Consider the following 25312-nt stretch of genomic DNA (forward strand, 5'->3'; position numbering starts at 1 on the left):
ACCAATGCAAATTCATATCTATATCATCTCCCCCTTTAAATGTAAAAGAACATTTATAAGCAATATTTGGGAAAATGGGCGCAGTTTTTTCTCTCTAAACTGCTTCCTGCTGAATGGGGGCGCTGTTATTTAGGTCTTTCATGGTGTAACCTGTGTGCTAGGTTCCTCTCAGTTGGCAGTTGAGTGAAGTAATTTTTTGAAGATGTTCACAGCAACCTTTCAGGAGGGCGTGGTCTATCATACCATATTGGGATAGAAGCAATCCACAGAGTCTCATCGTCTGTGAAAACAAAAGAAGAAACTCTTTTCCAAAGCATCATGTTCTTAGATCCAAATCCTGAAGTCATACCATTAAGATGTCCATTCTGGTCTAGACTGGCAGCCCATATAATGAAATGTCTCTCTGTACTTAGCTCCTTTACAGTAAAAAAAAATCAAAGAAAACACGACAAAATACATAATCCAGACTCTCTGTGAATTTTCCATTTTTATGCGGCTTATTTTCATTCTATCACTTTACTTTATTCTGTCTCTTTAAAGACTTTAGCCTTTTTTTAGGCATTAACTTTATTTTTTATATTTTCTTCTTCTCTCTCTCAAGCCTACATACATTCATCCAACACTGTGACTCATTTAAAAGTCTTTTATGTCTGAATCTGTCCTATTGTGAATCTGTAATTTTTTTACTGTCGAGAAACTTGTTTGATTTGAGCCTTTACATTGCTAAGCGCTTAAGACTCTAAGCTGTGACATTCCTAGGTCAAAAACAGGTACTGTGAGCTTGCCACGCCCAGTCCAACATGGTGGAGCCGCTTATAACTCTGAATCGGTTGCAGCTCTGAGCTGCAGAGCAGCATGCTGCTCTGAATGTTGGCTCCACCTCTCTCCAATTTCAAAATGGAGGACGTACCATTTTCTGCTAGCTCTGGGGCTGCCAGGTAGGAGCCACACTCAGCACTTTAATTCTGAGACTGAGTGTGCGGCACAGAAACTCTTTTCATCCAAGTTACAATCAAATCTGACACGCAGAGCACTGTGCAGTCTGAAAACATCTCTCTGTATGGCGGCAGAAATCCGCCATGTTCTCCCGCTCGCCTAAGCCTGATTCCGCCATCTGCCCAGGTGCAGGCAGGGAGCAGTGAGCCATTGGCATGGTCTCAGAGTACTTTTTTTCCCGATCCCAAGTGGGCACACACACATCCAGTCCATAAAAGCCACTGAAATGGTTTATAGCCAGAATTTGCACTGGCAGCACAGCACCAGGAAGCCGCGTTTTAAAATGACTCAGCTTTTTCTCTGCCGCTATTGCAGAAACAGAAAATCTCTCTATGGCACGTCCAGGCAAACAGCAGAAAGCTGTGTTAAACCCTCTCTCCTTTATTTAAAGCCCTCTCAGGTTAAAAACCTGAGTGGATTTAGTCACCATGTTGGAGCGCCAATCTGTAGTGATGAGCTGTGGGCCGGCTTCCCACCGCCCAGCTCCCAGCCACTGGCTAGCTTTACCCAAAATAATTACACGGAAACTGTATTCTTTTAAAACACTGCCTGGCCCATAGTTTCAGCCTCTTATTGGCTAATTCTCACATCTTCCTTTAACCCATATTTAGTAATCTGGGTAGCACCACGAGGTGTGGCTTACCAGGAGAGTTCTTAACCTGCGTCCATCTCGGAGAGGAGCAGCATGGAGACTCACTATGGCGACTGCCTGAAGCGTCTCCCCAACTCTACTTCCTTGTTCCCACAATTCTGTTCTGTCTACTCCACCTACCTAATTTTCTGTGTCTTAAAGGGCCAAGGCAGTTTTCTTTATTAATTAACCAATGAGAGAAACATAGACAGATAACTCTCCTCCATCAGATTTATTCTTTTCTCTCATTTTTTGTTTGTCTTTTCCTTCATTTCTAAGGGAATTTTCATTTCCTTTTTCAAGTTCTCTATCATTCTCTTAAAGTTATATTTAAAATCATTTTCTTCTGCTTTTTCTGGGTTAGAATGATCAAGTCTTACTGTTATATGACCACTGGGTTCTGGTGTTACCATGTGGCATTTAGGTTGTATTGGTGCCTACACATTTCTTTCTCCAATTGGTTCCAGCCATATCTTTGTCTCCTGGTCTATTACTTGCGGTGGCTGTCTGTGTCTTTGAAAACTGTTCTAGGTCTGTTATGTACTGTAGCTCTATGTGGCTCAAGGAGACACTGATTTCTCTCTTGGTCCACTCTGTGCAGTCACAGACTGTGCTTCAGAGTTCTTCTCTTGGTCCTCTCTGTGTAGTTGCAACTTGTGTTTCAGAGTGCCACTGAGGTTGTGGGAGACAGGAAATTCTGGAGGTGGAATGGGAATTGTAGCTTGTAGGGTCTGATCGATGGGGTAGTGTGTTGGAGCAGTCTACCTGCAAGAAACTTGCTTGATGGCTGACTAGAGAAACTGAAGCAGGTGGGGGAGGGGCCTTGTGTTTTGCCTTGATATGGAGGGTGTAGAGAGTGAGGTTTCCCACTGTGTGGGTGGTCACTCAATTCTTGGTCCTTTCTGTGAATTTGCAGCCTTTTAAAAAAGAGGTATAAACACATAGATAGTGACATCATTTCCATATAAACAAATGTGTAAAGACAGTGACTATCACCTGACGTAGCAAATTAAAATAAAACTCTTGACCCTCAAAAAAAAAAAAAAAAGAGTTTCCCTGTGGCTTTTGGGCATAGGAGGGTTTGGGACCAGAGTGTGACTTGTACGTTACAGGGTCCAATGGATGGGATGGGAATATAAGAGCAGCCTCTTGATCCTATCTGTAAATTAATCCCCAGATTTTATGTAAATGCTGAGTGAGCCAATCTATAATCCAAGGGATCCCTAAGCCATGATGTCTAGCTAGACTATCACAGTAGGTAAGTTCAGGTTTCAAGTGAAAGATCTTCCTTCAATATATAATAAGGAAAGCAATTGAGAAAGTCACCTGACATCAACTTCTATTCACCAAATATACACATACACACATACAGTAACACACACAGACACACCTTCACATGTATCTGCACATGCATATACCAACACATGTATACATATGCTTACTAGGGAGACACATATACAAAAACTACAAAGAATAAAAATAATCTATTTAGTATAGTCAAAAAACTAAAATTAATGCCTTCAAAGGATTAGTCATGAAACTGATGACAATGGAATAGAAAATGTGAAAGCTATGAAATTAAAAATAATTTGACTACCCCAAGAGCCATAGATTGTCTAAGAAAAGCCCTAGCATCAGCTATGAGAAACAGAGTTGTCCAACAGACTCCCATGAAATTATAGGCTAATATTTTGCCCTCGTTTGCTCCCTCCAAAAATGTAGAAGGTATATCCCTGTTGCTGAAGACATCATTCGCTTCAGACACAGGACAAAGAGGATCTAGCTAGGACTGACCTGAAAATCTTTTTGCAGAAGATTAGTTCTCATGGTACCAGATGGCAAAAAGTCATTGCAACTTCCTTAGGAAAGAAAAATAAATTAATAGTACTATATTATGAACCACAACAAGCATGGCATAATATATTAAGGCTATAATAGTGGCATATCTACATGGTTAGTAATCAATAGCTCTGTAACGGATGACACAATATGAGGGATATCATTTCTGGTACTGGAAATCTAGACACCTAACCAGGGTTTGAAAAGTCTAAGATCTTGGGGGAGAACATAACACCAATACTTTACTCAAACAGTATAATCTCTAATTATTCTTTAAATTGTTAGAACCATAGAGAAGTATAGTTTTTTCTCATTTTTTAATAAAGATTTCCATCTCCTCCCCTCCTCCTCCCCCTTCCCTCCCCTCCCTTCCACCCATACCCCCACTCCGCCCCTCTCCAGGCCAAAGAGCCATCAGGGTTCCCTTCACTATGTTAAGTCCAAGGTCCTCCCAGCTCCCCCTAAGTCCAGGAAGGTGAGCAACCAAACTGACAAGGCTCACAGTGAGCCTGTCCATGCTGTAGAGTTCACATTCATTGCCGTTGTCCTTGGTTTCTCAGTCCTCCTCCACCGTCAGCCACATTCAGAGAGCCCGGTTTGGTCCCCTGTTCCATCAGTTCCATTCCGACTGGACTTGGTGGTCTCCCGTTAGATCTGTCCCACCTTCTCAATGGGTAAACGCACTCCTCACGGTCCTGACTTCCTTGCTCATGATCTCCCTCCTTTTGCTCCTCATCAGGACCTTGGGAGCTCAGTCTGGTGCTCCTATGTGGGGCTCTGTCATTTTCTCCATCCAATGCCAGGTGAAGGTTCTATGGTGATATGCAAGATATTCATGAGTATGGCAATAGGATCTGGACATTTCTGGCACCCTCTCCTCAACTGCCCAAGGACCTAGCTGGGGGCATCTTCCTGGACACCTGGGAACCCCTCTAGAGTCAAGTCTCTGCCAACCCTAGAATGGCTCCCTTAACTAAGATATATAATTCCTTGTTCCCATATCCACCCTTCCTATATCCCAACCATCCTATTCCCCCAAGCTCTTCCCATCCTCCACTTCACACTTTTCTCTCCCCATCCCCCATCCCCCCATCCCACCCCACCCCCATGTTCCCATTTTTTGTCCGGCAATCTTGTCTACTTCCAGTATCCAGGAGGATAACTATATGTTTTTCTTTGGGTTCACCTTCTTATATAGCTTCTCTAGGATTTTTTACGAATTATAGGCTCGATGTCCTTTATTTATGGCTAGAAATGCTGGAGAGGATGTGGAGTAAGGGGTACACTCATCCATTGCTGGTGGGAATGCAAACTTGTGCAACTGCTTTGGAAAGCAGTGTGGAGGTTTCTCAGGAAATTTGGGATCAACCTACCCCAGGACCCAGCAATCCCACTCTTGGGAATTTACCCAAGAGATGCCCAATCATATTACAAAAGCATTCGTTCAACTATGTTTATAGCAGCATTATTTGTAATAGCCAGAACCTGGAAACAACCTAGATGCCCTTCAGTGGAAGAATGGATGAAGAAAGTGTGGAATGTATACATATTAGAGTACTACTCGGCGGTAAAAAACAATGACATTTTGAATTTTGCATGCAAATGGATGGAAATAGAAAACACCATCCTGAGTGAGGTAACCCAGGCCCAAAAAGATGAACATGGGATGTACTCACTCATAATTGGTTTCTAGCCATAAATAAAGGACATCGAGAAGTATAGTTTTTAACTTTATTAATTCATTTACTTTTGCAAAACTGGAAACCATTACAGAAAACAATTGACCAAAAACTCTACTGGGGAACCCATTCCTGTCTGATACTTCAACAATATAGCTGCTGCAACTGGAACTCAGGAATAATAATAGAGAGAGAACATAAAGACTGTAAAAGCAGAAACAGGAAATTCTCAGTGAGACTGTGCCTTTGTAGAGTATCTGACATTTTTACTTTTTAATTTCAGAGAATCTGTACTCATAAAGACTTAGTAAAATGGCTGACAAACAGAACCTGAACAAGAACAACACCAGTAGACATGGTATGGAACGGGGAAAGCACTTAAAGTGTTCACCCTAAAAAAGCTAAGCAATGCTGAGAACAGAAGAAACAATCTTCTCCATGGAAGATCATACCCACTGGTTATCCACTAAAAGATGGTCAGCTGGGAATACACAGCATACAAATAGTAGCAAGTAGTAAATGAACTGATAAGATTTTACTTATATATTTAGAGGTGTGTGTGTGTGAGTGTGTATGTGTGTGTGTGTGTGTATGTGTGTGTGTTGTTAGAACAAATAAAGAAAACAAAGCCTTCAATCTGAAAGAAAACAGTAGTGCTGGCTACAGCTGAAGAGGGAAATGGAAATGAAGGAAGGAGAGAAAGGATATAGTTACAGTATGGTCTCAAAAATATAACTAAATACTTTAAAGAATAAAAAGTAGACTTTATTCAATTCTACAATTAAGAAGATCCAAGTGTCCGAGAAAGAATATAACACAGAGAGAATGTAAGAGCAACCCTGGAAACTAATAAAAATCAATGATAAGATTAAAACAGCACATAACATTGGAAAAGTACAAAAGGAAACAGTGAAAAGTATTTTCTAGGTTGAATCCTGCTTTCTGATTGAAGCAATTGAACCTGCAGTCAAAAGCAAGTTTAGTTTTAGGTAAGAGTACAATTGTTAGAGAGTTAAATTAGATTAAAGAGTATAATTAAACGGGACAACGGGGAGAGAATGTAATTTATCCCATGATATTAGCTGTTGACCATATTCCTGTTTGGAGGAATAACTCCATTGTCTAGTAAGGATCTGATTGAGTTCAGGGATTTAGCTGGAGAGCAACATTTACAGCAGTCTTACAGACAACCCAATGACATCTCTTATCAAGCTCCATAAATAAAAACCAGAAGCCACCAGGACAATGATCATGTTTAAAGGACTGCAGAAGGCACAATTCTATACATATAAAAGAAGTACACCTCTCCTTGGAACATGGGGTCACTAATTCAGCACCTTTAAGCATTCGTTCTTTTTTATTTTTATTTTAGTTTTATTTTTTGTGTTACACGAACATGTGAGTATAGGTTATCTGTAGTCCAGAGGTGTCAAATCCCCCAGAATTGGAGTTACAAGTGATTGCGAGCCACACTACATGAGTTCTGGAAACTAAAATTGGATTGCACTCTTTAATTGTTGAAATTTCTCCACCACTGAGTTAACAGTTTATAATATTATGAATACTATTACATATTAATAGCATTTTCTTTTGTAGAGCTTTTGTTAAATCTTTAATTGTATACATCTTTTTAATATTTGGGGTAGATGATTAAAACTTTCAAGAGTGTGTCTTCGGGAGGCTCTTCCCTTAGGCCTGGCATCTTGAGCAGGGGATTATTTCCTGAATAGTCCTTTTAGTACTATGCAGATTGAATGACCTCATAGAAGTTCTGCTATCTCAACACTTAAGATTCCAGGGAGATTTCAGAACCGAAGGAGACAATAACAGTCATGAATTGAGATATGCTACATGCATGACCACATGAGACAGCCCTATTCTAGACATAAGACCACTTTAAGCAACACAGGACTCAGATTCAATCTGGCGGCGTAATGGGGCATGGGAATAGTAGAGATTTATGTCACATGCTTTGATGCTTGATTTTATAATGGGACAATAAAGACTGAAGAAGTAGCAAATGTAATTGTTACCAGTAATTGATCATTAACCTTAGGTTCCACTGGAGATAATCAAAATCATAATTCAAAAGATTATTACCATTTTTTTTCTTTTTTTTTTTTTGGTTTTTCGAGACAGGGTTTCTCTGCAGCTTTTTTAGAGCCTGTCCTGGAACTAGCTCTTGTAGACCAGGCTGGCCTCGAACTCACAGAGATCCGCCTGCCTAGATTATTACCATTTTATATACAGTTATTTTCCACGTAAGTATCAATGAAATTTGTAAACACAGAGATTTTAATGACTTTTTATGTAACTTCCATGAATTTGAGAATGTTTATAATCTATAGAAAAAAAGGACAAGTGTGATTAGTTTAGTTACCTATAAATTAATATTCTAACAATGTAAAATCATACAATATATGTTGAAATTCATATGCTAGCACTGTAATGTCTTCATAGCATTTCTAATCTCTTTGTTTCTTAAAGTGTAAATGGCTAGGCTCAGGAGAGGTGTAATGACAGCATAAAACACTGCAATAAACTTGTCCACCCGGGTTATGCTGACTGGCCACTGATAGATGAAGGTGCATGACTCCCCAAAATAATATGACCACAGTGATATAGCAGTGCAAGCAGAGAGAGGTTTGTGTTCTTCACCCTTAGAGGAAGGCAGACAGTAATCAGAATAAGAGAATAGGAGATCAGCAACAGAATAAAGCATATGGTTGCTAGCATCCCACTCTCAGCATTTATCAAAATTTCTAGAACATAGATGTCCATGCTGGCTAACTTGATGACAAGTGGAATATCACAGAAAAACTGTCCAATTCCTGGGATCCATAAAAGGGCAGTTTTATAATTATAACAATTTACAATTATAACTAATAGACTATTATTGAATATATATCATTGGCACAAAGCCAATGATCCAATGATGTCATCATTAATACAATACACATATGTCTGTTCATAATACTGGAGTAAGGGAGTGGCTTACAGATGACCCCATAATGGTCAAAGGACATTGACACAAGCACTACCTCCTTCCCCCTCCAAAGAAGTGTCCAAAGAAAATCTGACCCATGCATCCTTCAAAGGAGAGAGTCTCTTTTTCTTAAGGAAGTCTATGATCATCTTATATGTAGTGTGTAGTGACTGAGGAAAGAAATGTCAATGAACAAGAGATTGGCGAACAGGAAATACATAGGGGAATGGAGATGAAGGTCAATGATGATTATGACTACAATAAATATTTTGCCCAAATGGTGATTAAATAAAGTGAAGAAAATATCACGAAGAAGAAGGACTGGAGCTCCCAAGAGTCACAAAGCCCAAGAATAATGAATTCAGATACCACAGACTGGTTTAGTTCTTCCAATTAGTTCAGCTCAAAATTAATCTAAAGGAAAATATACAGTACTAGATTCTGTGAACGTCAGAATATATTTATTAAAAGAATATCTCTAACTGTTCTGATGGAAGTGATTGATCTTGGATATTTGCATATACTGTTCCCTGTAACAGTCATACATGGTATGTCCTAGAATCCTTACTCTCATTTATTAACAAAGATTATTTCTTGTATATGGGTATCAGAAGAAATGTATGCTAATGCTAATGGCCATTGACAAAAATGGCAGATTGTTCTGAAATACAGGTGAAATATAACAATGTAAACTGTAGAACTATCTTAGTAAAATATAGATTTTACATGTTCAAAGTAGATTTTTGACATAGTTGTTGCAAGATGAAACACAATGGAAAACAACCATACTTTGTAAGGATGTGATAAATCTATGTATAAAACAACAAGGAAATCTTAAGAGAAAAGTAACACAGTCAGGTGCAGTCAAAAGCACATAAGCATAATAAAATAAAATAAAATAAAATATTCTTAAAAATCTTTTTTGAATTTCTCATATCTCATATCACATCTGTATCAACTTATCATTAAGTAAACAGGTATGAGTGGTGACAGACACTCCAAATGAGGAACTCTAATCAATTTGATACTGTATATGTAAAATAAATGTGAATTTTTTAAAAAAACCTTTGGTATTTACATGATATAAAATTAAAATATTAAAATAGCACTTTAGCTAATCTTAATAATTATGTGATTAATGAATCATGAATAAATAATTTAGTAAAAATTAAAAGTAGTAGTACTAGTTGATAGAACTGTCAACATTGTTTCACAATGACAATAGTTAACTGCATATGAAAGTGGAAAAGTAAGATATTTAGCTGCCTATGATAAAGTCATGATAATTGGAAAGAAATGTTCTCTGATCATGAATTGCAAAGGTTCTAGATTCTGTACAAAAATGCTGAAAGACATAAAGGTTATGTAATTAAAGTGTATCAGGAAGCCTAGTGTTCAGAAAGCTCATTTGGGAGTTGGAGAGATGGCTTAGTAGTTAAAAGCACTGGCTAATCTTCCAGGAAAGAGGACTTGAGTTAAATTTTCAGAACCCTGAAGAATTGATGGCTGATAGACCAAATTTCTGTTGTGAAATTAATTGATAGGAAAATGAATTTTTGTTTCTTTATAATAAAAAACCCAACTAGTAGATTAACACATCATTATGCAATCAGTATGTATAGCTTAGCAAATGTACAAGTACATATTAGGCAGATAGTTTTTCTGGATAAAATAGAATGATATTGCAATCTGAATGAGAAACAAAGAATGCTTTCTTTCTCCTTACCTCCCTTCCTCCCCCTTTCCTCCCCCTCTCCATCTCTATCTCCCTTTCTCTTTTCCTCTCCCTTTCCCTTCATCTTCAGTTCACCAGATGTGACAATGCACACCTACAATGCCAATACCCACTTCTCCAGGTGTGACAATGCACACCTAAAATGCCAGCACTCACTTTACCAGATGTGACAATACACATATAGAAAAATGCCAGCACTCACTTCACCAGGTGATGTGGAAGGGTCTTCTGTTTGAGTTGATTTCATTGGTTAATAAAGAAACTGCCTGGCCCATTTGATTGGCCAGCCCTTAGGTAGGCGGAGTAGACAGAACAGAATGCTGGGAAGGGAAGTTAATAAATCGCCATGCCTCTTCTCTCTGAGACAGGTGTGATGGAGCCAGCTGCCAGGTCAGACATGCTGAATCTTTCCCGGTAAGACACCACTCATGGTGTTACACAGATTATTAGATATGGGTTAGTCAAGATGTGAGTAAGAGGCTGAAACTAATGGGCCAGGCAGTGTTTAAATGAAAAAAAAAATTTCAGAACCCATATGACAATTTATAACCATTTAGCCAAATGTAATTTAGACAGAGTATACACAGTTTAACATTAAATTCTATTGAAAAGAAATAGCCATTTAGAAACTGAAATCTGGAAGTCAACATAGAGTTAAATGCAAACATGACTGGGGTAAAAAGCAGGGGCTGAACAGGTATCATGTTACTTCCAAGTTAGTAGATACTAATTATCTGAATTTGTAGCAACCTATCTACTGTGTTCCAGAGTACAATGTCTCCATCATTTATATGTGTTTGTAACTTTTTTTACTGACTTTAATGCTCCTTAGACTGAAAAATTAAAACTTTTGAAAGAGGTGTATGTCCCCTATGTTCACCAATGGAAGGTATTTTTGGCTATTCAGGATAAATGACATATACAAGTTCATTAGCTTCCTTATAGTTGACTTTCAAGTATATCCAATGTAGCAAAGGTAAATCTTTATTCTAAAAGAACACATTTCTAGTAGTAAATGTACATTTTATTGTTTTGTTACATTTATAATATGGTATAAATATCGTTACTAAATTCAGAAGAGTATTTTGTACTCCACTATGAAGACATGCATTTACTAGAAGAATTTCCATATACCTTATGCCTCTAACTGTGAGAATAACTAAGCTAATTTTTGTCTCTACATCTGAATATTCCATATAAACAAAACATATATTATGTCAAAAAAAATAAAAGAACACATTTCTAAACACTAAAGGCATAAAATCGAGCTTGACAAAAGGAATCAAACCAGGAACATCTAAATGAAAAGATCATTGTCTTCTCAGAACATATTCATATTTTAAAATTGTTTCTTTCAGAATCATATGAAAATTAACTCTGTGTCCCTGTCAACCTCTCTGACTTCTATATTCCAGTTACTTTTAGTGAGTGTGTTACTAATTATCACAACATCAGGAGTGTGCCAGCATGCATAGCATGTATTCATTAACATTATCCCCTTTGCTTCGGTGATTTTACCCAATTTCTTGAGTTATTCCAACAATCATAATTTCATCCCTATTCTCTCTTCTATTTCTCTCTTTGTCTATCTCCCTCTCTCTCTCCCTCTCTCTCTCTCTCTCTCTCTATATATATATATATATAGTATATATATAGTATAGTATAGTATATATATAGTGTATATATATATAGTATATATATATATATATAAATAGTCAATTGTTAATTATCTGAAAATTTCTTATTATACTCACCTCTGTGCCTACAAGAATTACCTTACTCTGTGAAAACTATACATCCCAGTGGTTCACAATCATTGAGTCTTCAACCAAATCACCCAAAAGATACTCTTACCCAAAGCAAAATATTCTTCTTGATGCTTATAAATATCACACATTCCAAGACAGTTTGACAAAAATCTTGATATTTCTGAAATCTCTGTGGGAGTTCAAAATCCTCCCTATTAATATTTGTTGTAAAATGGATTAAAACAATGAATAATTGTCTTAAATATCCTAGAGAAGGGGATTAAGAAAAAATAAACAACTATGTATATATAACATTTTATCAGAGAGACCCAATATCTGACCAATTTTTTTATGATAAGTCACTGTTCTTTGTAATAACAGGACTCCAAAACTGTTTCATAGAAAGGTAAAACAACCATTTTCTGCTGTGCCAAGGATTTGTGAAAATGTTTAGAGCAGAGTAGCCTCATGGGAAGGAAAATTTTCTTTCTCTGTCTCTGTCTCTGTCTCTCTCTCTCTCTCTCTCTATATATATATATATATATATATACATATATATACATATATATATGTGTGTGTGAAGATCATTTGCACACATATCATGCACATTAACTCATGCATACATATAAACATACATATTCCTTTGAGACCTCACAGTTTCAGAATTGAGAATATCAACAGGCAATGCATCTATCTGTTGTTAAAGTCAAGGAAAGTAGAGTGCGCATATGAAGCAAAGCTTTAGATGACAATGGTTAAGCATGATTTTAAACCATTTTTTCTTTAAAATGTCTAAAGAGCTAATATATTAAAGGACTGAAGTATTATTTCTCTAAAGATGCTACATGACTGATCTAAAAGAGCAGATGACTATCTTTGCAGACTGATCCATTTAACTGGTCATCAGTGTTTTTAGTCATGCTTGTATGAAAAATGTCAGAGAGGAACAGAAAAACTATTCCCGTCTCAAATGTTTCTGTGTTAATAAACACAATTTCTCTGTGTAACATATCCAATTTTAAAAATATCCTTGGGGTGGTTAAAAAGATCAACAGTAAAGCACTTGTTTAAATATGTGCCCCGCTAAAATAATTATAAAAAGAACAACAAAATTATTAATATTAATACAATTTAGGATATTAAATTATTAAGATTATCCTAAATAACATTAATAAGAATATTATTGATGAATAATACTGATATATAAGAGGAACACATGTTCTTACCATTGGGACATGACTTTGATCATCTAATTACAAACAAACAAAATTATATGTTTTAAATTTTATTCTTTCTGAGTTTTAGTAACACTACGTGTTCTTTATTTTTTCTTAGTCATAGTAAAGAATCTATGAATATGAATGATTATATATCTTTGGGTAACTACAGAAAGCAGGATATAGAATGAAATTTATGTCTGGCACATATATTACCAGTGTGGTCCTGGATCCTAGAAAAGACACCTAATATTAACATATTACAAATTCAGTGTGATTTCTAACTTCACTCTATATAATCATCCTTTTATCTAGAGATATTTTTAACTCTTACCCCTCATCAAATAAACTCCTTTTTTGTGGCAGATATAGAGTATTACAGACACCAACCGCTGGTCAAAATACAAAGAACAACATACAATGTGGTACGCAAAACAATTCCTACACCAAAAGCTCTGATGAAAGGTAAAAAGGGCAGAAAGGTTTTAAGAACCAAACATCTAGACCTCCTGCTATAAGTAATGTCTTCTGTATATATCAAGGAATCTATAAGCATTAAATCCCAACAATATGGTCATATAAAGAGGACATATATAATGAACAGTGTGGACTAGAGACATCTCACAATCCCCACCCCTAGGTGAAGATCATTTGCACACATATCATGCACATTAACTCACGCATACATATAAACATACATATTAAACAACATATATTGAATTTTAAAAAACGAACTAAGCCTATAAACTCCATGAGGCCTTAAATTCAATTTTTATTACAAAATTCCTTGAGAAAGGTAAATGAGAATATATTAGGTACACTATGGCATAATAGTCATTCAGTTTGGATTTAAACAGTATTTTTCAAAATGAGTTTTTGACAATGGATTCTTGTCTTTTTGACTAAGAATAAGTGTATAATTTTTCTATAGGTGTGTTCATCTTTTCCTTTATGTTAATGTAATACTGTGTAAAACTATGCTTGTATTCAAAACATTATAATTAATACACTGAATATTAATTTTAAACCATTCACATTAGCTGTTATTTAGGTTACAAAGGAGTAAATTTGAAATAGTAAACAGTATATTATATATAATACATATTGCTTAGCATTTGTATCTATCGATGTGTAGTGTTAGCTTTGTTTACACCTTTTTGTTTTCTGAAAGATGTGTAGCACTTAGGAAATCTAGCACTAACAAATTAATAAAGACCATTTGCCTGAATTCTTCACTAGAAACAAGAAATCTAACTCAATTATTTGAAGATGAATCGTAGTCTTATCTAGTCACTTAATAAAATATTACATAATTATATCACAGTTTTAATATAGAAATAAAATAGATATATATGAGCTGAGAAAAATAAAAATGAGCATAAATTTTTATTTACATACTATAGCAATGATGCAAAAGAAAAATGGACTGTCATGAAGCAACTGTATTTGAATATTAGATATATTACCTTGATAAACTTTGTCTATATATGGAATGTATAGTTATATATAGAATATAAATGTTAATCAACATTGATGACTTTAAATGGAAACACTAATTGCATAAATTAAACTAAAAACTTGGTATCATGTTCCCTAAAATATTCCTTGAATATGTTTGTAGTGAATTTGGCTATTATAATGTCAGAAGACATAATCCCAAAGCACAAAGACAAGACTTTGCCTCATAAGTGAGGTCTGAGCTTTTATAAAATAACATGAAAGCAGAAGGGGACAATATGGGATGTGTGGTGTGAAAATGTGAATGGGAAGTGGATGAGAGAGCTTAATAGAGGTATTTAATATTAAAAGATAAGTAAATATATGGCATTGTCATAATTTAATCCATTGTTTTATTCAATAAATATGTTAACATAAATAATTTAATTTTAAATGATAATGAATTTGTTAGTTCCTACACGGTTTTCAATAACATTGGTCAAAATGATATATAAATTGTACTGTGTAATAAAATATCAAGTGTTGTTTTTCTTTGAAAATATTTTACTTTGTTTTCCTTTACTTACTCATCAATACTTACTAAAACAACTAGTATTTTTCTCTTTGATGCAATGGGATTTTGAAGTACAATTCCCATGGTAAATGACCTGGAGACTTAAGTCACCAACCATCAGTTGGTCACCAAATACTGTTGTCAGGTTGTAAATAGTTAGAGCATTGGTAAGAAGTATTAAACATGCAGTATCCAAGAGGAAGACACTTTCTAAAAGATAAAGTAATATTCGAAATAATGCTTCTAGTATTTGAGGACACCTGGTAAGTAGACATCAATAGCACACTAGCATTAGCAGTAACTTTCCTTGAACAGCTAGTGCACAGCATCTCTGTAGCATGCAGAGTGCCCCATCTACAATACTAATCTTTCAGTTATACTTATTGGGCATCCATTCATGCTTGTTTCCCAAAACAAATTTAGAAGTTGTATTGTATAATCCTAGGTTTCATTTCAATTTTTGTAACGAACTGGGGGTCTGAGTTATAACAAAACGATGTTGAAAATAGTCTTAAAATGGAGAGACCAAATGAAAGCAGGAAAAGGACCAATACACTTACTCTAAGGACTTGATCACCTCACACAGAGAGAAAAATTATGAACATGGTGGCTATTGGGGGTTTCAAACAGTGGATAGGTATTAGAAGACTCAGAAAATATTCCATTGATGATCTACCTTTGATTTTTTTGTTTTTCTTGTTGTGTGTCTGAGCCTAGTCCTTCTGTCATAGTCTTAGTGGTAGGTCAGTTTGAACATAGCAGCAAAATGAGCCTTTAAATTTTACTCTAATTACTTCCATTGTAACCTATATAGTGTTAACTTGCTTCTTTCTAACTTCTCTACTATTATCTCTCTTGGTTCATGCCCCTTCTCCCCCATGTTTTCTCCTTTAGCATCAATCAAATAGCTGATCTGTGTTAAAAATAACTAGCAATGAACTGCTCCTACATGTGAGTTTTTTTTTTTATTGCTGATGAATCTGATTTTGAGAAAATTCTTGTAGAGTGACATATATTTAGGAGAAAATAATTATTCTCTAATTTTAAATCCTTATTGTAACATTAAATACTAGTTTGGATAAATCTGAAATCACTCCATTGAATTTGCAAATCTGTTCTTTCTGAATCTAGTATTTTGTATTTACAAATCCACCTTTGGTTAATGTTGATACAAGAATCTTTTAGATTGTTTGAACAAAATAAGAATATAGAATAGGCAAGGAAAGCCACATAGAATTCTACCTTTTAGCCCACACCATTACTGGTGTTATTTGGTGTTTCTTCTTAAAGAATGTTTAAGTTAAAAATGTTCACAAATAGTCATATTACTGTTTTTATACTTTCTTTTGTTTTTCAGGTAAGTATAAATCTCTCTAGACTTCCCTGTGTAAATTCATTCTGGTGATTTTTAAAGTTCAATATTTCATTGTATGTATTCATTGAAATTAATAATTTATTATTTATACTTTTAAACTATAGTCTCTGTGTGATGAATATATTTGTCACATATGTAATATTCAGTCTTGTAATAATAGCTACATGTTTAATCTTTAATCAATTTATAGTGCATATGCAATGTACAAAATTAGATTTTTGTTTAAAGCTTTAAAATTTTTGAGTCTATTTTGCTGATCTATGTCTTCTGCCTTTAAAAATCTCTCCTTTTCTCCCCAAACTGATTGGCAAAACAGCAAGATTATGATTACTGATGGATACAGAGGACTATTTGACTTGTTAACAGTGTTTGTTGATCTCATTGTGAGTTTTATATGCAAGTGGTACTATTTTTCCAATCAGACACCTTACTTGGCAACATGTTGACAATATTATGAGTGCTTATATTCTGAATAAATGATGACTATATTTTTATACTTATGAGTACAACATCATCGGTGATAATATGTAAACACATGGAACTAAAAACAAGGAAGATAAGAAATAAATCATTTTACGAAAACTGTTATAGCTTCTTTTTTCAAACTTAAACCATAGATTTTAATCATCCATACAGTAAAACATACTGAATCTGTATATGTTTTGTATTCCAGAATATCAATATTTTAAATTTGTAGGTAGTATTTAATTCCTTAGCATTTTGATTATAGGTCTTTTACAAAAGATGTCTCTTTCAGATGCGCACAGTGTTTGTTCTAGCATCCCTGTTCAGTCCTGCTCTATTTCATCTGGTATTTACAATATAAGTTCTCCACCTGTGCCCATATAGCAGTGGCTCCTTGCCTCACCTCTGCAGTGTTTCCCTTTATAGTACTTACAAGATGTTTATAAAGGACAGTGTGCCCAGCCTGACTGCCTCAAGTTGCTCTGAGTGTGTCATCTTTTATTTTAATTTATTGTTTTAATTTCATTCCCAGAGCATCTTAATGCAAGGAGCCAGCTATGAAGTGAGTGATGACATGAAAATGACCATCATAACGAGGCTGGAGGAGAGCTTGCTCCTGTCTGTAAAGTGGGGAATTCAGATATAAGATATTCAGTTACCCCTTGCTTTGCAACATGCTGACTCACTGAATCTTGATCTTACTGTTCCAGGTAAAATGGAGGCTGGTATCCCCAGGACATCTGTTCCCTTCCCTGATATGAATATGTACCACTGCACTTGGCTTTTAAACAGGTGCTAAGTATCTGAACTTCGGTCCTCATGTTTGCACAGCAAGCACCTTACTCAGTGAGTCATCCCAGCAGCCCCTTTTTTGTTTTATATGTAAATGATCAATTGAAATCAACTAACGTTTATGATAGCAAATATGGCTTGCAAGTTTTACTTGTTACATTTTGGTATGAATAATTAATCCACTCCCTAACACCATATATTTCTCTGCTGTGCTAGGTCAGATTACATGATGTCCTTTCTATTTTTGTATATGACCACTTGAAAGTATTCATTATAATAAAGATACTGCTTATCAAACTTCAGAAACTTATTATTGGTTTCAGAAAAAATTCTAATATAGATCCAAAATTATGTCTGCCTTGTCCTCCATTCTGATCTATTAGTTGAACAGATAAATGAGTTAAGGAAATTTTCAAATTACTTTCTAATGACTATAAATTTGTATGGTTTTAATTCATTCAACAATATTCTTAATCATAAAATTGTTATGTTTTTTCAGTGTTCTGTGACTTAATTGATCAAGACTTCAGTTGAAGAGTTAGACAATGCTATCACTTTACATTTTTAATGTGGGAAAATATGAAGAAGGAAAACCGAAAGCATCATCAACAGGTATAAAAAGTCAACCACTTTAATTGCTTGATAGTAAAACCTATGAACCTGGAAAATATATGTCAAGACCAGAAGTCTGTTGTGTGACTCTTCTATGTGTCTGGGAGAATGGTAACAAAACACATTAACAGATTTGGTTAGCCTATGTGATTATAAGTTCAGGTTTTACAGGTTAACTTGAAGCCCTAGAAAGACTTCTTTACAATATGGTATAATTAACTTTGGACATTGTACTCTGGGATCCAAAATTAAAACTAAAGGTAAATAATTTAATAGTAAGATACTAATTAAACTGAGTATCATGGTGCTGAAAGAAACAAAACAGGACAGGTCTAGTGTGAGTGAATCATGCCTAATATTAAGAGTGGAAATAGGAGAAACCATCACTCTATAAAAATAAAAACATGGAGAAAGGTTGCAGGCAACTTTTCAGAAAACTGGTTGAGAAAATGCCAGACTGAATGTAGCTGCAGTCATCAGAAGGCCTTGTTTGCATCGGATCATAAAGTGTAGAGTTCAGTTTTCTCACATCACTAGAAGAAATCTGGAAAATAACTGATGGCTTTGGTGAAGTTGGTCAACATGCGCACTTAGTCCAGGGTTTTGTTCCAGTTTCCACTGTGCTGCATGTGAGACTTGGACTTTATGCACTATAGCTGCTGCAGTCTTAAAAATAACAATAGCACTAACTACTGAAATGAAACGAGGAGCAAAGATGCACTTTGTCCATGGAAAGGTCTTTTTCCCTATTTAGAGGAAAAGACTTTCTGGAAAATTACTGATTTGGAATTACATGCCCAAATTTCAATTGAAAATAGAAATATCACTACATGTTCAAAAATAAACCCAGACTTCATGTTCCTAATGTGAGATAAGGCTGGAATCCTTAAAATTGGAGTTGGAGATCGTTAAAGGATAGGAGAACAAGTGGTTATAAGAGCTTCATGAAGCCAAGAAATCAAAGCATTAGAAATATACAAAAACAAATTAATAAAATCAGAACTAAATCCTGGAGAGAAATACAGTGAAACAGTAAGTGAAAATTGATTGGTATAGAAAATATCCAGACTAGTTGCTCTCAAGGAACACAGTGTCCATGGCAATTGTATGCTAGGACTGACTGAATGGACACCACGTCTGAGATTTTTATCTTAATGAGATTATAGTAGCTATAGGATACATAAGCTGGAGGTTGTTTGATTGGAAGGTGGTTGGAATGCATTTCAAATTTGCTTAATCTTTTGCTATCCAACTCAGAGTTTTTTCTCTTGGTTTTGATATTTAGATAATCAAGGAGTTTCATAAGTTGGACATATCCCTTAGTAGCTAAGCTACAAATTTTCATCATTTCCTAGCATCAAGTGATTTGAAACTGCCCACACCAATGGATCAACTAAACAACTCCATGGTTTCTGAGTTTGTGCTTCTAGGACTCTCTGGTTCTTGGGAAACTGAAGTTTTTCTCATGCTGACTTTCTCCACACTCTACTTAGGAATCATTATGGGAAATCTCTTCATTGTCATTTTGGTAGTTGCTGACTCTCATTTACAATCACCTATGTACTTCCTGTTGGCTAACCTGTCTTTGAATGATGTGTGGGTTTCCTCAACCACCGTTCCAAAGATGATCTCAGATCTTCTGAAAGAACACAGAGTAATTTCTTTCCACAGTTGTATGACTCAGATGTGTTTTATCCACATTATTGGAGGAGTGGAGATGGTGCTGCTCATAGCCATGGCATTTGACAGGTACACAGCCATCTGTAAGCCTCTGCACTACTTGAGCATCATGAGCCCTAAAATATGCATTTCATTTGTAATCGCTGGCTGGGTCACTGGTGTGGTCCATGCCCTGGTCCAGTTCTCTTTTGTTATAAACCTACCTTTTTGTGGTCCTAACAAAGTAGACAGCTTTTACTGTGACTTTCCTCGGATCATAAAACTTGCATGCACTGATAGAGACAAGATTGAGTTTGTTGTTGCTGCCAACAGTGGCTTCATGAGCATGGGGGTCTTCTTCCTGCTTCTGCTCTCCTATGTCTTCATTTTGGTCACCGTTTGGAAAAGGTCCTCAGGGGATTTGTCAAAGGCACTTGTCACTCTGTCAGCACACATCATTGTTGTTATTCTTACTTTTACTCCATGTATGTTTCTCTATGTTTGGCCTTTCCCCACATCATCAATTGATAAATACCTGTTTATTGCTGATTTTGCTATGACACCTGCCCTGAATCCTGTCATCTATACATTGAGGAACAAAGATATAAGGCTATCAATCCAAAGATTATACAAAAGTTTTGGTTATGATAAATTTTGCTGAGTAAATCTCTCATAGGGGCTCTAAAAGCATATGGACAACTGTATAATGTAAGTTTCCACTAACACACATGCTCCATAACCTTGTAACTAGCACATGTCACCTACCTTGCAACACACATCCATTCCAAAGACCATTAGTCCCTTGCTCTTTTTACTTTGAGAAATTAAAATACATCAGTATTTTAATAATGCAGTATGGATAAATAAATGTGATTTTAGGCTTTTTAAACAACTTATAGTGTTCAAAAATGAACAGCAAATTTGTTTGTGTAAATAAATCAATAATCAAAATGAGTGGTTCTGTATAAAAGACTAGTGTCTCAGCAGTTTAGGTTGTGTTGTCTCAAAAAAGAACACAGAGTTTAAATTTAAAAGTGAATAATTTATTCAGAAGTGGGTTCACGGTCATCAGTGGGAAAGTGACATCTTTGTAGCTTCTACTGGCTCTGTCCTAAAGTTGCCTATATAGATGTTGTAATTTAGAATTATTTCAATTTTAAGATAAAGTACCAGTGTAGTTCTTCATTTTGTAAATGCACATTATTTCTTTGATATGTCCAATTTGCTTCCTAGAACATTTTCTCTGTATAGTTTAGAAAACCTGGACAAATAGTCAGAGTAGATGATTAATACAGTAGAAGAATCTAACCATCAAGTTTATGAAAGGTCATATCTGAAGGCTATGTAGCTTATAGGCTGCACGTTAAATATTTTCACTTTTATCATGTGGCACCAAGTGATACACAGGCATGGAAAGTTCTATCCTCTGAAAAATCTGTGATTTGATAGTTTTTTGAGTCCCTAAAAGTACTGAATGTTGGTGTCCTTTCATTCATATGTACAGCCCAGCAAAGAAATGGCCAGTAGACTAGTCTAAGGAACAGGGTTAGATACCATGCTTTATAAACTGAAATCATCAGACTTCTACAGGGACAAGAATTGACATCTGAGTTTGAAATTAAAGTTCTAGATAAACACAAAATAATGTCATTATACACATATGCACAAATAAAATAATTCACAGAGAAAAAGAGGAACAAGGATAAAGAGCCATATCCGAGAAAAGGCCACTGAGATTGATCTTTATTTGAAAGGGTATAAAAGATATTATCACTGTAAACAATACAGCACGAGTCTGAATGAAGAGAATTTCATCTTACTGGGTAAAGCAAGGTTTCTGTTTTGGATTGTTTCTGTTTTTGTTACTGTTGCTTTTTTTCACTGAATTTTCTAATTTCTATTTAGACTTCTTTCATATAGTTTTCCTTCCATTTACTCCCTCCAGTTCTTTTCCACCTCCCCCGCATCTTTCTCATATTAGAAAATGAACAGTCACCTAAGGGATGATAATAAGATAAGATTAAAAAAAACATACAAACTGAAATAGGGCAAAACAAATAGGAAAAGAGTCCAAGAGCAGACATGCAGAGATCACTGTTATTTACATTCATGATTCCCATAAGAGCAGAAATCAGAAAACCATAATATATTCATAAAACCTATAATACAAAAAATGGCTGAATAAATAAGTAAAAAGTAACAGTATAGATCTTTTAAAAAATCACTGCAATGACAAAAGACCTCCAATGATGCAGGTAAGTTCATTTTCTGTTGACCATTGACTGTGGGGCATGTGACCTATTCTTAAGGTAGCGTGTTTCTCTAGTGAGACTCCTTTAGAGAAAAGTAATTTTCATTTACAAGTGGTTATCAGTTAGAGATAGCTTCAGGGTTAGTGATGATGCCTGTGTTCTCTTGCAGGTCCCATACAAGCTGCAGGTTTTTGAGGGGGGGGGGGGTGGAATGCAGTCTGAACCAAAAAAAGCAGTCCTGTTTAATATGTGATCAGTGCTTTGTGCCTACAGCCTGTGTCTTCCAACACAGATGGTCTCTCTTTACTTTCTGGCTTCAAACACACCACCTGCCAGTTCTGCTGTGTTTGAAATTTTGCTGTTCTGTACTAAAGTTCCAAGGAAAGAAAAAAAAAATGCCCGTGTTAAAGACTATTAGACATAAAGCAAAGAATAACCAGCCTATATCCACAACCCCATAGAAGCTAGGAAACAAGAAGTACCTTAAGAGAGGCTTACATGGATGCCCCTGGGAAGGGGAATTAGACAAAATCTCCTGAGAAAATTTGGAGCATGTAGGGGGAAAGAAAGGGCAGGTGGGAGGGGGAGGGGAGAAAGGAAGTGAAGAAGAGAGCAAGAGGAAATGGGATGGTTGAGATGGGGGAAGGACAGAGAGGGAGAGCAAGGAAAGAGATATCTTGACAGAGGGATCCATTATGGGGCTAGGGAGAAAAAAGACAGTAGGGAAATTCTCAGGAATTCACCCACTAAGACCCTAAGCAATAGTGGAGAGGGTGATTGAACTGGTTTCCCCTGTAATCAGAACCTTTCTCCAGCAGCTAATGGAAGCAGATGCTGACATCCACAGCTAAATACTGGACCAAGCTTCTGAAGACCAGTCCATGAGAGGGAGGAGCAAAGGGGTCATGACCATAATGCGAATAACCACAGATTCAGCTGACCTAAGCTAGTGAGAGCTCAGTGCCTCTGGACTTACAGCAGGGAAACTTGCATAGGACCAAACTAGGCCCACTGAATGTGGTGACAGTTGTGTGGCTTGGGTAGTCTGTGAGGCCACTGGCAGTGGGACCAGGATTTATCCTGAGGGCCTGAACTGGCATTTTGGAATTCATTGTTTTTGGAGGGATAACTTTCTCAGGCTAGATATAGCAGGGAGGAATGGGGGGTTGGGGAGCCTTGATCCTGCCTCAAAGTGATGTGTCAGACTTTGTTGACTCCTCTTGGGAAGCCTTACCATCTCTAAGGAGTAGATAGGGAGCTGGGGTCCTGGGATGGTGGGCAGAGCAGATGGAGGGGAGGGAGTGGGAACTGGCCTAGATATGTAAAATGAGAAAAGATTCTTTTTGTTGGGATTTTGTTGGGGATTACATTGAATCTATAGATTGCTTTTGGTAGAATTTCCATTTTTACTATGTTGATTCTACCAATTCAAGAGCATGGGAGATCCTTCCATTTTCTGGTATCCCCTTCAATTTATTTCCTCAAAGACTTAAAGTTTTTGTCAAATAGATCTTTCACTTCCTTGGTTAGAGTTACCCCAAGATAACTTTATGCTACTTGTGGCTCTCATGAAAGGTAATGCTTCTCTGATTTCCCTCTCTGCTTCTTTGTTCTTTATGTATAGTTGGGCAACTGATTTTTTGGAGTTGATCTTTTATCCAGCCACATTACTAAAGGTGTTTATCTGCTGCAGGAGTTCTTTGGTAGAGTTTTGGGGGTCACTTATGTACACTATCATATGATCTATAAATAATGATAATTTGATTCTTCCTTTCCAATTTGAATCGCCTTGACCTCCTTATGTTGTCTTATTGTTATTGCTAGAACTTCAAGCACTATATTGAAGAGGTATGGAGAGAATGGACAGCTTTGTCTTGTTCCTCATTTTAGTGGAATGGCTTTAAGTTTCACTCCATTCAATTTGATGTTATCTGTCTGCTTGTTGTATATTGCTTTTATTATATTAAGTATGAACGTTTTATCCCTAATCTCTCCAAGACCTTTATCATATAGGGGTATTGAAATTTGTCAAATGTTTTTCAGCATCTAATGAAATGATCATATGTTTTCTTCCTTTACTTTATTTATATGATGGATTACATTGATAGATTTTCATATGTTGAACCAGCCCTGTCTCTCTGGGATGAAGCCTATTTGATCATAAAGTATAATTTTTTGAATGTGTTTTTGGATTCGGTTTGCCGGTATTTTATTGAGAATTCTTGCATCATTGTTCATGAGTGAGATTGGTCTGTAATTCTCTTTCTTGGTAAAGTCTTTGTGTGGTTTTGGTATCAGGGTGAATATAGCTTCATAAAAGGAGTTTGGTAATGACTCTTATGCTTCTATTTTGTGAAACACATTAAGGAGTATAGGTTTTAGCTCCTCTTGGAAGGTCTGGTAGAATTCTGCATTGAAAACATCTGGTCCTGGGCATTTTTTGGTAGGGAGATTTTTGATGACAGCTTCTAATTCCTCGCAATTTACAGGTCTATTTAAATTGTTCACCTGGTCTTGATTTAATTTTAGAATTAGGTAGTTGTCTAAAAAATTGTCCATTTCTTTCACATTTTCCAATTTTGTGGCATACAGGCTTTTGTAGTAAGATCTAATGATTCTCTGAATTTCTTCTGTGTCTGTGGTTATGTCCCCCTTTTCATTTCTGATCTTGTTAATTTGTATGTTCTCTTTCTGATGTTTGATTAGTTTGGGTAGGGGTTTGTAAATCTTGTTGATTTTCTCCAAGAACCAGCTTTTTGTTTCATTGATTCTTTGGAATGTTTTCTGTGTTTCTATTTTGTTGATTTCAGCCCTCAGTTTGATTATTTCCAGTCTTCTAATCCTCCTGTGTGAGTCTGCTTCTTTTTTTCTAGAGCTTTCAGGTGTGCTATTAAGTCCCTAATGTGAGCTTTCTCCATTTTCTTTATGTGGGCACTTTGTGCTATGAACTTTCATCTTAGTACTGCCTTCATAGTGTCCTATAGGTTTGGGTATGCTATGTCTTTATTTTCGTTGAATTCCAGGAAGACTTTAATTTCTTTTTTATCTTTTCCTTGACCCACAGGTGGTTCAGTAGTTGACTGTTCAGTTTCCATGAGTTTGTAGGCTATCTGGGAGTAGAATTGTTGTTCAATTCTAATTTTATTCCATGGTGATCCGATAGTACACAGGTGGTTACTACAATTTCTTTGTATCTGTGGATGTTTGCCTTGGTACTGATTATGTGATCGATTTTGAGAATCTTTCATGAGATGCCAAGAAGAAGGTATATTCTTTTCTGTGTGAGTGGAATGTTCTATAGATATCTATTAAGTC

At 35.9% G+C, this 25312-nt stretch overlaps 1 protein-coding gene and 1 pseudogene across 1 annotated transcript; one reads left to right on the plus strand and one right to left on the minus strand.

Moving 5' to 3' along the window:
* Positions 1 to 7582: 7582 nt before the first annotated feature.
* On the minus strand, positions 7583 to 8524 carry LOC119815238 (annotated as a pseudogene).
* A 10946-nt stretch (positions 8525 to 19470) lies between these two features.
* Positions 19471 to 20406, plus strand: LOC119815239 (olfactory receptor 4F21-like). Its single transcript, XM_038331400.1, has one exon. It carries the CDS (start codon positions 19471 to 19473, stop codon positions 20404 to 20406), a length of 936 nt encoding a protein of 311 aa, XP_038187328.1.
* The last annotated feature ends 4906 nt before the right edge of the window (positions 20407 to 25312 follow it).

The sequence above is a fragment of the Arvicola amphibius genome, chromosome 5, assembly GCF_903992535.2.
Source record: "Arvicola amphibius chromosome 5, mArvAmp1.2, whole genome shotgun sequence".
Lineage (NCBI taxonomy): Eukaryota > Metazoa > Chordata > Mammalia > Rodentia > Cricetidae > Arvicola > Arvicola amphibius.

Coding starts and splice junctions, on each gene's coding strand:
- LOC119815239 (XM_038331400.1), top strand. CDS start 19,471: ATGGATCAACTAAACAACTCCATGGTTTCTGAGTTTGTGCTTCTAGGA.